The 15,406-nt window shown below is 49.6% G+C and overlaps 1 protein-coding gene across 1 annotated transcript; it reads right to left on the bottom strand.

Moving 5' to 3' along the window:
- Positions 1-798: 798 nt before the first annotated feature.
- LOC149918344 (rho GTPase-activating protein 32-like) lies at positions 799-15,363 on the bottom strand. Its single transcript, XM_090140121.1, has 17 exons — positions 12,767-15,363; positions 12,001-12,169; positions 11,270-11,389; positions 8,715-8,792; positions 7,976-8,053; positions 7,167-7,289; positions 6,974-7,051; positions 6,242-6,323; positions 5,392-5,535; positions 4,730-4,832; positions 4,045-4,177; positions 3,445-3,527; positions 2,987-3,094; positions 2,485-2,630; positions 1,782-1,983; positions 847-992; positions 799-806 (listed from the first exon to the last, which is right to left on the bottom strand). Exons 3-17 carry the CDS (start codon positions 11,276-11,278, stop codon positions 799-801), a joined length of 1,521 nt encoding a protein of 506 aa, XP_089996247.1. The 5' UTR covers positions 11,279-11,389; positions 12,001-12,169; positions 12,767-15,363.
- Positions 15,364-15,406: the final 43 nt, after the last annotated feature.

Below are 15,406 nucleotides of genomic sequence, written 5' to 3'. Positions count from 1 at the left end.
AAAGCCAGACAGCACGGGAACAAACCCAGAGCTCTGCTGCGCGCACCCCACAGCCATCGCGTTGCAAGCTGGCGTGCCTTGCTCTTAATTGCATTCATCCCAGTCTCTGTGAATGAAGACTCGGAAGGCAGTCAAGGCGTTGATTGAGCACGAGCGTGCTTTTATTATTATGTAAAAGACAGGAGGGCGTGAGAGGTCCAGGGTAAAGATGGGACTCATCCTCTCTTGTCACGGAGAGAGTGGCTCAGAGCTCTCAGTGCTGCTGCCCGGTGCCTGGGGCTGGAGGCCTGATTCTAAGTCCCCCTCCAAGAGGCTCGGCTTCTCCTCAGCGACGCTGACCTGCTCCTGCGTGGAGGTGCTGCTGTCGGGGCACTCGGACTGTGCTTGGGCTGGGCTGCACTGCAAAGGCACTGGGTCACAGTCCAGGCTGGTGACTGTGGTGTCCAGCAGGCTCAGGTCAGCATCTTCAGCACAGCCGGGAGAAATGAGGGCGTGAACTTGGATGAGCTCCTTCTCTCCATCGCTGTTGTTATGTGGAAGGCTGTCATCTGAACCACAGTGACTCGTGCTTCCTAAGAGCCCTCCATCGATGGAAGCACACAGCGCACCATCGCTACTTGCCCCGGCTCTTCTGGGTAGACAAGGGCTCGATTCACCTAGGAAGGGTACACAGGGGTTAGTGTCAAACTTTCACAAGCTGAATTATGAAAGTGGCTCTTGATCAGGGGTGATCTGAAGATGCTAGGTATAGGTTGGAACGCTAGAAGGAGATACAAGTCCACTTGTATTGCATGAATTCTATGTCGCTGAAAAGCAAGGCTTTGAAAGCTGGATTCGCACCCTTACCTGCCAGCACCACGACTTCTGTCTCTGAGGGCTCCCTGGGACTGCGCTGCAGTCGGCGTTTGGCCACAGAGGATGGTTTCCGCAGGCTGAAGCAGGAACGCCAACTGCCAGCTGGTGATTCCTTCATCTTGCTGGGTGGACGTTGTCTGGAGAGAGAAAACAGTGACTGGTGTGAGTCGTGCGTGGTGCGGGGTGAGGGAAGAGCTGCACTGAGCTCTTGCCAACAGTTGCTTGTTCCTGGCACCGCCTGGTTTCTGCTGAAGCACAGCTTAGAAACTCGCTCTCTTTCAAGCAGTTGAGGACGGTTCCACTCCTATAGCTCAGCCCTGAAGTCTTGCTGGCTAAATTCCCCTAAACTGTGTCAAGCAAGATGCAGAGCACGTGAGCAAAGGCTCCGCGGCTGTACAGGACAGCATCTAAGGGATGGCTCTTCTGGAGCCAGCAGGCCTAACTGCTTTCTGAGGAACCGTGCAGCCATAAAGGAAATTCAAAAGCACCTCTGACTCTGACATCAACACCTCGTCGGCCCCATCTCACCGCCAAGTTTAGTTTCTAGTGCCAGCAGGTCTGACCAGCAGCTCTGCTTAGAGGAGAACCGGAACTGGTTTCAGGCATGTGGCCCCGACAGCTGGAAAACCCCAACGTTTCAAGGTAGAGCCAGCTCAGGCCAGGGTAGACGTCAGCATGGCTTTATACATCTCGTGACTGCGTGCCCAGCAAGGAAGGAATGGCAGCCTCGTGTGGCTAAACCGAATATGTTAGTTGAATCTCAGAGTCCAAAGGGAGCAGAGATTCACTGCAACAATTCACTTCAGGCACCGTTACTTTAATTTAGCTTCCACATGTTTTGGCGCAAGAAATAATGGGGGAAAAAAAAAACAACACAACCCACCCAAACAATGATGACGGTTGCTGGAAAACAAAGTCCTCTTTACCTTTCAGATGGAAAGTTGATGATTGTGTGGAATTTCCCCTGTACAGCTGTGGGGCCTTCTTCCACTTCTATGTCCCTGCCCTGTGTCACAACGGAAGAGCTGCTGTGGCCTCGCCTATGAGCCTGTGCCTCCTCCAGGGTGAGCAGCTTTGTGGCAGGAGAAGACACCCACACAGACTTGGGCCCTGAGAGAGAACCGTGCCCTGTAAGGGAAAGCCACAGTTAAGAGCGAGGATCACAAAGCAGCACCACAGCCATCACAGTTCTGGGGGAGATGCTATACTTTTCTCAGACCTGCTTATCTGAGCCACTAGAAGAAGAGGAGGTCAGAATAAGCATGTGGTCAGAGGTATGTTTAAGGCAAAGGACAGAGTCATAATTAATAAGAGCAGCTCACTGTATCAAAATGGGCAAAGAAAAACCCTAGAAAGCGGGGGCAGGGAACTCAGAAAGCTTCACTGCCACACTTTCATCAAGCTTCACCTGCATGCAAAACGTCGTAACGACAGTGACGGTTTTTTTTCTCATTGTAAAGTTTGGACTTGGACATTCTCAGCATCCAGCAACAGGATGCCAGATTCTAATCTAAGCCCAGAAGTCTGCTGTCCCCTCGATAGAAAAAGTGTATTTCAAAGATCTTGGAGAAGGCCTGGATTTGATCAAGGTGTCTGATCAAGATAAAGCTCATGGAGGAAGACACTCACCTGCTCCATCTGCCATGTCTGATCCGGATTTGGAGCAGAAGAGGACGTCTGCGTGGTTGATGATGAATTCCACCACAGCCGACTGCGTCTGCAGTTCCATGCAGGCGGCTCTTCCGCTGGCGCAGGCAGACTCGTTCTGCTGTGATCTGTAGAAAAGGCAGATTTTAGCAGTCATTTATCCAAGATCCAAGTTTCCCCAAGTCTGGATTGTTGCAGCCAAAAGCTGTCAAATTGGGCTCCGGAGGCTTCCGCGGTGATGCCACTGAAGAAATTCTCCTGGATGGTCAAGGACACACCAGTCCCATCTAAACAAGAGGGCAGAAATTGTCATCTAGAAATTGTGCCTGTGGGGTTGGAGAACAGTCCAGGCTCTTGCTCTGCCGTCAGCCACTTACTGCACATTGCACAGGAGAAGAGCACATTCGATGGAGAAAAAGGTAGATTGCATTTTTTTCCGGAGAACAGATCCAAGCAGTGTGTTGAAACGGAGAAAGAAGTTTACCTTAAGAGGTTTGGAGCCCACACAATCGCTAAGTTCTTAGCGTGCATGTTTGTCACGGAACAGTTCCCGGCTAGACGAGCCAAGTGTCTTATCAGGTATTCCAGTGTCCTGGAAAATCAGAGAGGCAAATATTCAGCACCAATGAGCACGCCGTGCTGCAGTTCACAAAGCAAGCCTCAATGCATGTTATTGCTACTGTCACTGAAGATGAAGTAGATCCAACTTGACTAAGTGCCACACTGTGGCACCAAGCCCCAGCACAGCACAGCTGCAGCCACCAGCTGCACCAACTGTGCCCCCGTGCCCAGGAACCGACCCAATAAATTAACCCCGTGTAGCCTTAAACTGCTTCAACATACGCAGGCATCATGTTGCCAGCATGAGACAAGCCTGGAATCACACCATTGCCCTCTGAAGTGCAGCACAGCTGAGCTTAATAGACTGAAGGCAGCACTGACCTGTAGTGAGGAGCGGGCAGCTGCTGGATGACGTCCTGCATTCTGACCAGCTGCTCCTCATCTGTAGTGGCACCAACAGCCTCCTGGAATAGTGCAGAAAGGGATTGAGACACAAATCAGGCTAGATACCTGCCACAGGATCGGGAACTATGGGGACAGCGTGCAGTTGGTCTGCGCTGAGACAGATTTTACGCCTTCCAGGAGGCATCTGGGGAACATAGCGGCACGCAGCTGGTGCCATCAAGGCCAAGGAGTCCAAGCAGCGGGCCGGTTTACAGCCTGATTGCGCAGCTCAGTTTCTCAAGCTTCAAGTGCACTTTGCTATCAATCCCACTCCCATTCTATAAATACTTGGGGAATAGAAAAACAAAACAAAAGAAAAAACAAAAAACATGAATTCTCGCAAGCTTTGCGAATATGGAAATAACCGCCTCCTGGGACCACCGAAAATGGCATCCATATGATGCATGATGTGGCAGAGACATACGAGTAAACCCCACGGGGCTAACAGAAAAAGGGCCTCAGAGCTGGGGCACTGCTGCAGCCATCTCCCAAGAGGCCCAGGGAAGAGGTAAAGGAAAGACGTTGCCTTGTGCTTACCGAGAACTTGTCATACAGCTGGTCGGTCAGCAGAGGGTTCGGGAGCTCCCTGAAGTACATTTTGCAGACGGAGCTCACGCTGTGAGTGTCACGGACAGTTAGCTCAGGAATCTGCTCAGACTCAAATTCTTGGCTGGAGAGAAGGACACAAAAACGGGCGGGGGGGTTGAGAAAGAGGAAAACAAGTCAAAAGACACACCAAATATAATCAAGCATTGGAAGGGCTTCCCGATTAACAGGAGAAAATGAACACTCAGTCACCAGCACCACACGAGCCATGCTGGATGAGATGTTTCCAAAAGGAGACCTTTTCGTTTTGCTAAGGCATTTCCCGTGACTCTGACAACTGGCTGCCTAGTCTACAATCCTAAGCCAGGAGCCCGGAGCAGCAAGGAGGAGTGTGGGCTGCTCCAAAGGGCTCTGCAAACAGGAGGAAACGGGAATGAGAGCTGGCAGCGGTGACACCGCAGTCCCCCACAGCCTTCCAGTGCTCTGAAGGACAGAAGGAGAACTTCCTGCTCCAGCAAGTCTGCTGAACGCCCCGTGTTCCTATCAGTGACAAGCCTGGCGCACCACTGCTGAGCGCACGCTGCCTGCACAGAGCTGCCCCACAGCGCAAGCCTCTGAGCACCCACAACAGGGCACGCGCCCCTACTGACCGCTGTGTCAGTCGCAGCACTCTTACCGCAGTCTCTGGATGTTGGACGCGACGCCGGACAGCCGGTATATCCCTTGCACTACGCCGTGCTGCTCAATGAACTCGGCGCAGCTCTGGAGGACCTGGGGGACTAAAGAACACGTGCCAGCGGTTACTTGAGCTCCTCATTCAAGTCCTGGTTCAGGCTGTGCTCCTGTCAAATCTCATCCACTAAGCCCAGCCAGGCTACTGCTTAGTTCTTCCTTACAGAAGAAAGCTGTCCAAGATGAGGAAACTGGACAGACATGTGTTCCTTGCATTCAAGAAGTGTAAGGACCTAGGAATCAGCCTGGAGAAAGTAATTCTGGGGAAGCCGGAGACACTGCAAGTCCCACCACAGCTCCCATGGGAATGAAAGGAGGTGGGAAATCTCATGTCCAGGAGAGCAGGGAAACATATGCAGGACACTCTCCTTGGCCAAAAGGCTTCCCTTCTTTTCAGGCTAGCGTGGGATTGGCTTACAGGCTTTGGTTTAAGCAAATACAAACGTGCTTGTCTCTTAAGAGCATTAGCCTCAGTTTAGCTTTCAGCCATCAACTTCCATTACACGTTTCTCCACCGGTACCAACCTGCCCCTTTGCTAGATATGACCTCCCTTTCATCTTTAGATGCCCAACAGAGGAAGATCTCAGGAACGGGCTGTCCCTTACCATCGCGACCAGAGTGGAGAAGATGCTCTCCCAGGTCACAGCCAAACACCCTTTCCTTCTCCACCTCCCGCTCTTTCGGTTTCTTTGGGCAGGCCTTCACCAAGGAACGAAGGAAGGTGACGAGCTTGCCGCGTTTCTTTGGCACTGCACGACAACAGGAAGAAACCAGTTCATTTCAGGTTTGGCTCAGTTGGACGAGGCCGAGCATAACACATTCTACAGAGCACGTCAAAACGGGAAGAACGTTACCAAGTACATACAAAAACGGATTTTCTCCCATCCCTGCAGGAGGAGCCAAAGGCCAGGTTGGATGGGGCCCTGGGCAGTGGGGTCTAGTCTCGCATTAGATGTGGAGGTTGGTTGGCAGCCCAGCCTGAGGCAGGGGGGTTGGAACTTGATGATCCTTGAGCTCCCTTCCATCCCAAGCCATACTAGGAGGATTCTATGATTTCCCCAAGTCCACTCATAAACACGGGAGGATCGGGCCAAATCTCTGCGCGTTCCGATGGAGTTTAATGCACTCCTCTTGCTTGGCTTGCTCAACTTGGGGATTAAGGATCCTCTTGAAAAGCCACGTTCTGATCAAGCGTATCACTAACACAACCAGGCCTCTAGCTGTCCACCAGGGACACTGGCTGTTCTCAACCTCGTACTGACTCGCAGAAGAACTGCCTTTGCCCTCCCTCATTCTCATTGCCTACAAAACACCAGCCATATGCCCCGTGATATGCCTGAAGGATCATCAGCACAGACTATAACACGGGATGGATAAAGGAGGTATTAAACACAGAACACACCCAAAAAGAAACGCCATTTTGCTTCCCTGCACCATCAAATGCAACATCCGTACCTGGCTTTGGCACTGAACTGAGGAGAGACTCCGGAATTTTTCCATTGATGAGCTCCACGCACTCACTTGGGAAAAATCCAACCTGTAACAAGAAAAAAAAGAGAGGTGCAATACTGAAGGCAGCATTTCTCAGGCCCGAACTGTTCAACCAAAAGCCACCTAACATTTTCCTCGGAACGTGCTTGCCTGACGCTCCGTAAGACTATCCAACAAAAAGTGGCCTGCATAAAAGTAATAATTATTCAACATTTGCAGCCAAAAGACCTACAAAACAAATAATTGCTTCTGTAGAAGATGTAGAAGAAGAAAGTTCTTGCTGACTGAGATGCAGCTGCAATCCCCAGCTCCGAGCTACCCAGCGTTCTGCAGCCAGCAGCAGCAACAAGCACGCGGAGGGTCTGTTACCCTACCTTGGCTGACAGGCAGTAACTTCCTAAAAGACACTAACTTCACGTTCTGCATGGGTGCAAGCAAAATACTCTGAGACACTGAAACACTGTCTTAGCTGCTGTATTTCCAAAGGTGGGGTTCAGTGGCCGTGACCTGATGCATACTGTGAAGGCTCTTGCTTCTAAGTGAATCGAGGAGACAGTTTCCTACAAAGACCACCTCTGACACCGACACGGGGAAACCGTTTACGTCCATGAGCCATCCTGTGCAGGCAGCACAGCTCTTAGCCGAGATTCCCGACCTGACCAAAGTTGCGCTCTCAAGTCTGAAGCTTGTGCCTACCTGAAAGCCATGCTTGCCTCTCCACCAGGGGGTCAGCTCCTTTGGTGGCATATCAGTAACGCACACGATGTCTCCCACCTGCAAAAGACTGCAACCTCACCAAACATTCTGAAGGTATCTGAGAATATTCCTGATGCGTTCACACCTTATACTTTCCTGTACATGACAACTAGGAACGCCCTTAACTGCTTACCTCAAAGGAGAGTTCATCCGGTGCCTGGGCAACGTATCTCTTAAGAACATGGGCAGCAGCAACAGCTGGAATATTTACAGGAGACTCCTCGTGGATCAGCAGGGGCTTCCCATTGTTCTCAGTCTGAAACAGAGAGCACCGGCCATGGTGAGGAGCTGAGGACAAACAAGGACAATTTCAGAGCAAGGAGCATATCTGCAGAGAAAGATCCTTATCGTGAGTGCTTAACAAGAAACTGCAAGTCTAATAACAGCTGTTTCTCTTCCTGGTGTGCAGCAATGTATCGCCAGGCAATGTAAAGATGCGTCTCTCTCTACCCAGACTAAGAGGACAAACACCCCAACCGAGAGGACTCCTGGAGTTTTATAAACTTGCCACGCTTGCACTACTGTCTTGCCAAAGAGGAGCGTAAGAGTCTGCTTGCTTCCTGTAACCTATTGCTTGGAGACCTCAGCCATGGACTGGACACAGGAGCTGGTCCACTGACCCAATCCTTGGCTCACTACAAGTGCCTGCTTCCCTTAACTTACTGAATATGAGAACTTGGTCTTTGGGTGACAAAATCCAAGCAGGATGGGGAAAAAGCTTCTGCATGTTTATAACGCTCGATCTGATTCTGTCGGTACTATAACGTCCACGGCCATCTAGATGCTCGTAGCAAGGACATGAAGCTTTTCAGGCAGCTTTTCAGTGACACCGATAGAGCTGGAAGGATTCTCCCTCTCTTGAAAAGCAGGAGAGCTCATCTGCAGCTCACTCTGCCGGCTCAAGTCAGCAGAACAAAGACCAGTCAGAGCTTCATACTCTACCTCCATTTGTGCCAGGTCAGGCCCACAGCTGATCTCGCTGCACGCGATGCCCATCACAGCAGGCACGACAAGCTGGAACTGAAAAGAAACACACTTCTATTTTCTCTGTTCACACACCACGGTATGGAGAGACTTCTTCAGAACTACCCTCAGTTACCCACTGGCATAGGCAGGTGTTCTAGAAACAACCACTTTGTTCAGTCAATTCAAACGAGACAGCCTATTGCGCAGCAGTTTACCAAGTCGCTATCCCTCTGCTAGCAGATGGGGACTCCAGCACAAAGCAGCAGATACGCTTGCTCAGAGCACTCCGACAGCACAGTAGCAGGGCAGTGAGAGGAGTCACTGCTGGGGGTGGATCTGCTCCCCAGCGCCCGGCTCCCACCAGTTCACCTCCAGCGCCGGCCACAGCCTTCCACACGGATTTCCTCTGCTTGCATCTCTGCTGTGCTCCCCACAGCTGTCGTACGCACACACAGCCGAAGCACGCATGCTCATGGTCATGTTGTGCAGCCCTGCACAAACTGGGACTAGGACTCCTTGCCTAAGGGATTGGTTTCCTAAAGATTAGCCGGTCACAGCATCACAGACAGCATCCTTCTGAGGGCTGAGCTGGAGGGAAAGTGGAATAATTCTACACGTGACCGGTGTCCTGTCAAGGCTGGATGAGGCTGTGTTACTAAACACGGTGTGACGCAGGCTGCAAAACCACATGGTGGGGACAACGTGTGGCACATACCAGGCAAGAGATCAGAACAAGTTCCTTGAAGCCGCAGCCGTTTCTTGTCACTTTGCTCTGTTCTTCCGCGAGCAAAAGCTGCATCAAAGGAGAAGGCAGAGGGCGGGGAGAGGAGAGAGAAAGAGCTGATCAGTGAGCTTGCACAATTTAACAAAGAAGACAAGGAAAAAGCCCTGAGACAAATGCCACCTCTATGCTTTGGAATGTAGCTACTGAGTGAAAATTATGTCTGATGGTCAAGAGTAAGCAGCATGACACTACCAGCTCCGCCAGCCAGCAGCTTTCAACACCTCACTGTCCACCCGTCTATCTCACACTGTCTCAGCTTACCTACAAGATGCTGCACAAGACAGTGTGAAAACAAAGGTACTCAGTCGATGCACAAGTGCAACAAGCGAGCTGCTCAGTCAGAGCTCAAGCGCTCCAATGAAGGGACGCAGCAGGCACTGCTCCTCCCCTCATTCTAGCTGCTTATGACATCACTAAGGGCCACCAGGCTGCTCCACCATGACAGACAAGGTGGGGAAGCAAGACCACGTCACAAGACCAGAAGATTCCAACACTCCAACATTCTAGAATCAGAGGGTGGTTGGAATTCTACCTCAGCCAAATCCTGGAGAAGCTAGCACGGGGTCATCATGACCAAAGCGCAGGACCCGGCGCTTCCTCCCAGCAGCATACCTTGCAGTGCAGGACCTACATAAAATCCACACTAGAGTCCTTTGTTTCATTCAAAAGTGTGTTACAGCACCGATCTATTTCACTGTAAGGAAATCAAGGAAGAGACTGGAGAAACACAGAACTGCTACGAGACTGCTATATACATTTCTTTCCCAAGTGGATTTTTACCTTTTCGCTTCCAGGACGACCTCATTTTCTTCTCCCCTTCTTGTGGGGAAGCTGCCTCCAGTGCCTGAGGTTCAGGAGACAGCATGAAACACAACACTAAGACAAACGCTTGTCGTGGGCGAGGGGTGGCTGTGCTTTGCCAGGCATACGGCGGGGCAGTAAGTGCCACACGGCAGCCCCAAGCCAAGCCCTGCATTCAGTCACTGTGGCCACAGCTGGTGCATCGCTGCCAGAACGTATCCAAGGATACAGGTGGACGCAGGCACTCCTGCTCCTTCTGCAAAGCCATCCTCTGCAGAGCCCATTAGGTGCTGCTCAGTGCTATGCCAACCAGGCTCCCGTTTACTGCAGCCCTGGGATAAACACGCGTGTACTCTTCTGTGCAGCAGTGAGCTCCAGGGATGAAGCACAGAGGGTAAGCCAACAGAATCTACTGCTGACTCCATCAGCTCCTTCTTCTACCAACCATGGGCAAACACTGTGAGACAGAACATAAGGGGAAAAGCACTTCTGCTCACACGCCTGCAATGGAATTCAAAACAGCTATTGCAAGAAGAGCTCGTAGGGTAAACCTAGCCTCAGAGACACAAACGCACCAGGTTCCAGGAAATAGCATGGCACATTGTTGATGAAACGCTGCTTCGTTGCTCGGAGAGCACGCAGCATGCCGCTTTGACAGGCACAGCAGTGCTGCGACGTCCAAGCTGGGCACCAAAACCTCCCCAGCATCCCTGGCCAACGCTGCCAGGGAAATGCAACACCTGCATCCCTATCTGGCTTACGGCACACACACTGGGGGGCTGCCTTAGTCTCAGGTGGGAGGGATTTTTCTTCAGAGTATCTGGTATGATGCTATGTTTGGGTTCTAGGAGAAAAATCACACTGATAACACCCTGATCTTTATAGTTTCTGACAAGCAAAGTTGCACAGAGCCAAGGCCATTCTCAGCAAAGCTCTCAACAAGGAGCTGGGAGGGAACTGAATTAAGACAGCTAACGTAAACTGGCCAAAGGGATATTCCATACTATACGGCATCAAGTGGAAGGAGTTTTGAAGGGGATGAGAGTACATCTCACTCTCTTTTATTGCTTGGCGGCTAACTGGACAGTGGTTGGCGGGTGGTGAGCCATTGCTTGTACATCACTTGCAATACATTCATATATATATTCAGAACTACTTTTATCTCAAAAACATGAGTTTTACTTCTCTTTTTCCACCCAACACTCTCCCCCATCCCACGGGGAACAGGGGAGTGGGCAAAGGACTGCGTGGTGCTGAGCCACCCACTGGCTTCAACCACAACAGGGCCGCGGGGCAATGGGAGCAAGCACAGAAATAAAACACAGAAACTCGCTGTTCCTTGGGCTCGTGGCTGCCACAAAGCTCGTGTTTTAGTGACGCAGAGAACTGTATCTCCAGCTATTGTGTGTCTTGTTAACCACAAGCTCAGCTATGAGCTGTCACCACAAGCAAAAGATAAACGTAAACAAGGGCTTATATCCACACGTACCAATCTGGGTGTGAGCAATAAAAGCCCATTGGGCCATGGACCAGGCAGGCAGCACATAGGCAGGAAACAGGAAGGAGTTGAACTCCAGCTCTCCTACACAAAAGAAAGGGAGAGCACCACGGGAGGAGTTACGACACAGCTTCAGAGCTTACAGAGCCCTGAGATTTCCAAAGAACGGTGCCAGGGTAACTCTCACCATTCCCATGCAGGGGTCTTCCCAGACGCTTCAGCTGCTGACTTCCACTTCCTCTGTCATGTGTAGAAAGTCCAGGTGACAAATGCTCATTTCGTCTGGGTAACGCTTCCATGGTCATGACTGAAAAAAAAAAAAAAGCAGCATGCAACCCCATAAAATGTACCTTTCTGCTCTTTCTGTCAGCACGACATCTAAGATGAGCATTACACGTCCCTGCTACTGATTGAAAATTCATCCAAGCCTATGTTCCACACAGCTTCATCTCAGTGCCAAAAAGAAACACGTAAACAGATGTTCAGAGGATTCTTTGTGCAGATAAAAGTGCAGGGTGCATATGTATTCTCTTCAGTAATAAATATTAGTTTAGAATCCAAAGGTAACTTTTCAAGAAGCAGTATGAAAGAAAGGTCAGTCAAAAGGAAATATGTGATTTTCATCTATTTTCATCTAAAAAATCCTTGCTAAACCTCTTCCCATCAAAAAGAAAGCATGCTGGGCATTCTTAGCAGCAGCTCAGAGGACATCTTGCACCACAAAATGCGGCGCATGCTTTTTGCTCACAGGCCCCTCATGTCTCTAATTTGTGTCAGATTCACTCAAAATGACCACGTGGACCAGAACAGCCATTTGGTTCTGCTGAGGTAGGAACCCACTGCTGGGATGTCCCACAGTCCCGTTTCCCCGCTACTTCCAGCCCTGGGGGAAAAGGAAGAGCAACTGACTTCACCTACCCAGACTTCTGCATGGTCTCACATCACACAGAGAAGCATGGTGGAGAGCTCTGGTGGCTGAAGAAATCAAGGTTGCCTCTAAGATCCTGCTTTAAATCCACATGACTTACTGCCCATAAGATGTGAAAGACAAGGTTAAGGTCCATCCAATCCCTGTGGATGTGGCTGCCTGCAAAGACAACAGTTGCCTGCTCTTCAGCAGGGTGATGCTCACCCAGCAAAGCACTCACCAGCACATGTCTTTCATAGAAACATAGAATTAGCAAGCTTGGAAAAGATCTCCAAGATCATCCGGTCCAACCATCCACCTTCCACCAACATTTCCCACTAAGCCACGCCCCTCACGACAACATCTAATGTTTCTTGAACACCTGCAGGGATGGTAACTCTATCACCTGTCTGGGCAGCCCGTTCTAGCGTCTGACCACTCCTGTGGAGAAGGTTTTCTTAACATCCAACCTCAATCTCCCCTCATGCAACTTCAGGCCACTCCCTCCAGTCCTATTATCACTTACACAGGAGAGGAGGACAACGCCCACCTCAACATAACCTCTCTTCAGCTAGTTGTAGAGAGTGAGGAGGTCTTCCCTGCGCCTCCTGTTCTCCAGACTAAATAATCACAGTTCCCTCAGCTGCTCCCCATAAGACTTGTGCTCTAGATGCCCCGCAGCTTCACTGCTCTTCTCTGGACACATTTAAGGCTTTCACTGTCCTTCCTGTAGTGAGGCACCCAGAACTGAACAAAGTACTCAAGGTGAGGACTCACCAGTGCTGAGCACAGGAGGATGGTCGCTTCCCTGCTCCTGCTGGCTCCAGTTCTTTGCATTGCACTTCCAATCTAAACCGTTCCTTCTGCGGTAGCGCTTGCATCCTCACTTAGGGCTGGAGCTCAAGAGGTCAACACAACAGAAAGAACACAACGTGCAACTGGAAGACATGACTCAAACCTCACAAGAGTCAACTCTCTGACCTTGGGCACAACTCACCAACCAAGAGCCAGGCCTTGCCAACCTGGCTGATCTGAGCATGCCAGAGGGGATCAGATCACAAAGTATCCATTTCAATTGCAGCTTCATGTTGCAAAGAAAACCAGCTAACAGGCGTGAATGAATTCACTCACAAGCTGCACAATGAGTCTGTTCTTCATTAAAAAAACCACATGGATTCCTAATCCAAAAAGAGAACGGCAAGAGTTAATACCGATGGAAGAGGTTCCTGGTCCGAAGCCTCATCCTCTTACCCAACTTTCCTTGCCTCGTACTCTTCCCCAGCTCCTGGGTGATGCCCACAGGCTTAAATTCAGACCTCAAATTCATAGGACTACTGTATAATCAATGAAAATTATATAAAGGAATTTTATATAATCAAATAATATTAAGATGTTATAATAATGAAATCAGCAAGAGAGTTAGGCACAGCAAGACAAAGAGAATACATAGGATGCTTACCCGTGTCGTGGGCTCGCTCAGGAAAGACCAGTGGAGTGGATCTTCCGAAGAGAGAGAGATCCTTCCCCACTGGTAGATTGTATTATATTGTATTATTTTGCATTCCGATATCATAGTTAGTAAAATAAGTTTACCTCCATAGATAGTTGCCACTGTTTTTTTCCTTTTCCCCCTTCCTTCCCATTTTGTGGGGCCAGGCGGGGGGTGGGGAGGGCAGGGGCCTACTGCCCCCTGTCACGGGCATAAACTGATCTAGTTAATTCCATGACACTCATCAAACCAGATTGTCTCAGTCGAAGGATGGTATGCTATCGCTCTCCACTTGCTCGGGTTGCCCTTGCTGGACCCATCTGTATACCAGGCATCTTCAGGGATAGGATATTTCCTCTCCTGAACGGGACTCTTCTCTGGTGGAGCGACCAGTGTTTCTTTTGGTGCATCACAATGATAGGTCACTGGGCCTAGGATCTTCTGAAGCTCTTCTTTTAAGGATGATGAAGACAGGCTGCTCCTTTGGCTGAGGTAAGCGACCCATCATGCCACTGTTTGTGCTTGGGCCACCCCTGTCTTAGGAAGGTGGGTCAGATCTTTCACCCACCCCTGAATCTGCAGAGTGGTCTTCACTATAACTTCAGCCGTCTGGGTTATTGGCTCTACTGCCTGTAATGCTGAATAGGCAGCCAATAACTGTTTTTCAATCATATTATATCTTTCTTTTGCTCCATGCCAGACCTGAAACCAAAAACCAATGGGGGTCCGAACAGAACTCTGGCGTTGCCACAGGCCCCAACCAAAGCCATCTTGAGTAACGTGGACATCCAACTCAGCTGGGAGGGTAGGATCGAATATACCCAATGCCTGGGCTTGTTGTAAAATTAGGTCTCTCATCCCTGCTGAGAATTTGACCAGATCCGGGCCATCAAAGGTATCTTCATAAATCGCTTCCCTTACAACTAATTCACAGATGTAATTTTGAAGGTTTTCCATGGAGGACCACATCCCTGTATGTAAAGGAATATCAGATTTATTGGGCCATACCATACAGCAGGCCGCCATTAACCATTCTATTATAGAATGGTTTTCATCATTGTATTGATTACCTGCATATAATCTCTGTCTAAGAGCAGGATGGACGGTCATTGTGGCCAATTTGGCTATTTCCGGGCCATTCATCAGAACACTTCCTGCCCCAGAATCCCATAGTCCAAGCTGGCACATTTTCTCTAGCTTTCTGCTTGAATCGTTGGACTAAGTCCATCAGTTCTGTTGCTGTGTACGGTCGGGCTGTTACGTACAAGTGGGTTTGAACGGGGGGCCACTGATCAGGCGGCACCCCCGCCAATCTGTCCAGTACCTTTTTTGTTTTTTGAGTTATAACAGGACGGACTTCTAGTGCATCCGTCAAAATTGGAGATTCAAGATCAGATTTAGATTGTTTATTTTCCTGATCAACACAGTCCGTTGATTCAGGAAATATTACAGACTTGACCTATTGGAAGATGTAGAATTGGGTTTTTTCCTGTTAATATGCCAAGTTCCTGTTCTAACTTTTCAATATGATCTTTTAAAAGTTCATTTTTGTTCACTAAAGTATTATTCCTTATTTCAGCATTATTTAAAGCATTTAACAGTGGCCATGCCACTGTAGAAGCAGCTAATTGTCTTTCTCTTGTGACTAATGTATCATTGCCTAGTCCCTGAAAGTAATCTGCTAGGCGATATGGGGAAACATTTCCCACAACACGTAGAGGACCCCATTTTTCAATGATAGTTGACAATTCATAATATGGGAATCCCGCAAATCCTGGCATCTGCCCTGGAATTATTTTATCTAGGGGGGCAGTGTTCTCCCCCTTGAACATTTACAGAAATTCCAAAGAAAGGACATAGTGTAAGTTTTAGTATATTCGGCTTGCCTGCCTGGCTTACCAAGTGTATAATCAATGAAAGTTATATAA

Source organism: Phasianus colchicus, chromosome 4, assembly GCF_987193195.1.
Source record: "Phasianus colchicus chromosome 4, bPhaCol1.hap1.1, whole genome shotgun sequence".
Taxonomy (NCBI): Eukaryota; Metazoa; Chordata; class Aves; order Galliformes; family Phasianidae; genus Phasianus; species Phasianus colchicus.
Note: the sequence above shows the minus strand (reverse complement) of the source record. Positions and strands in the feature narration are given on the sequence as shown.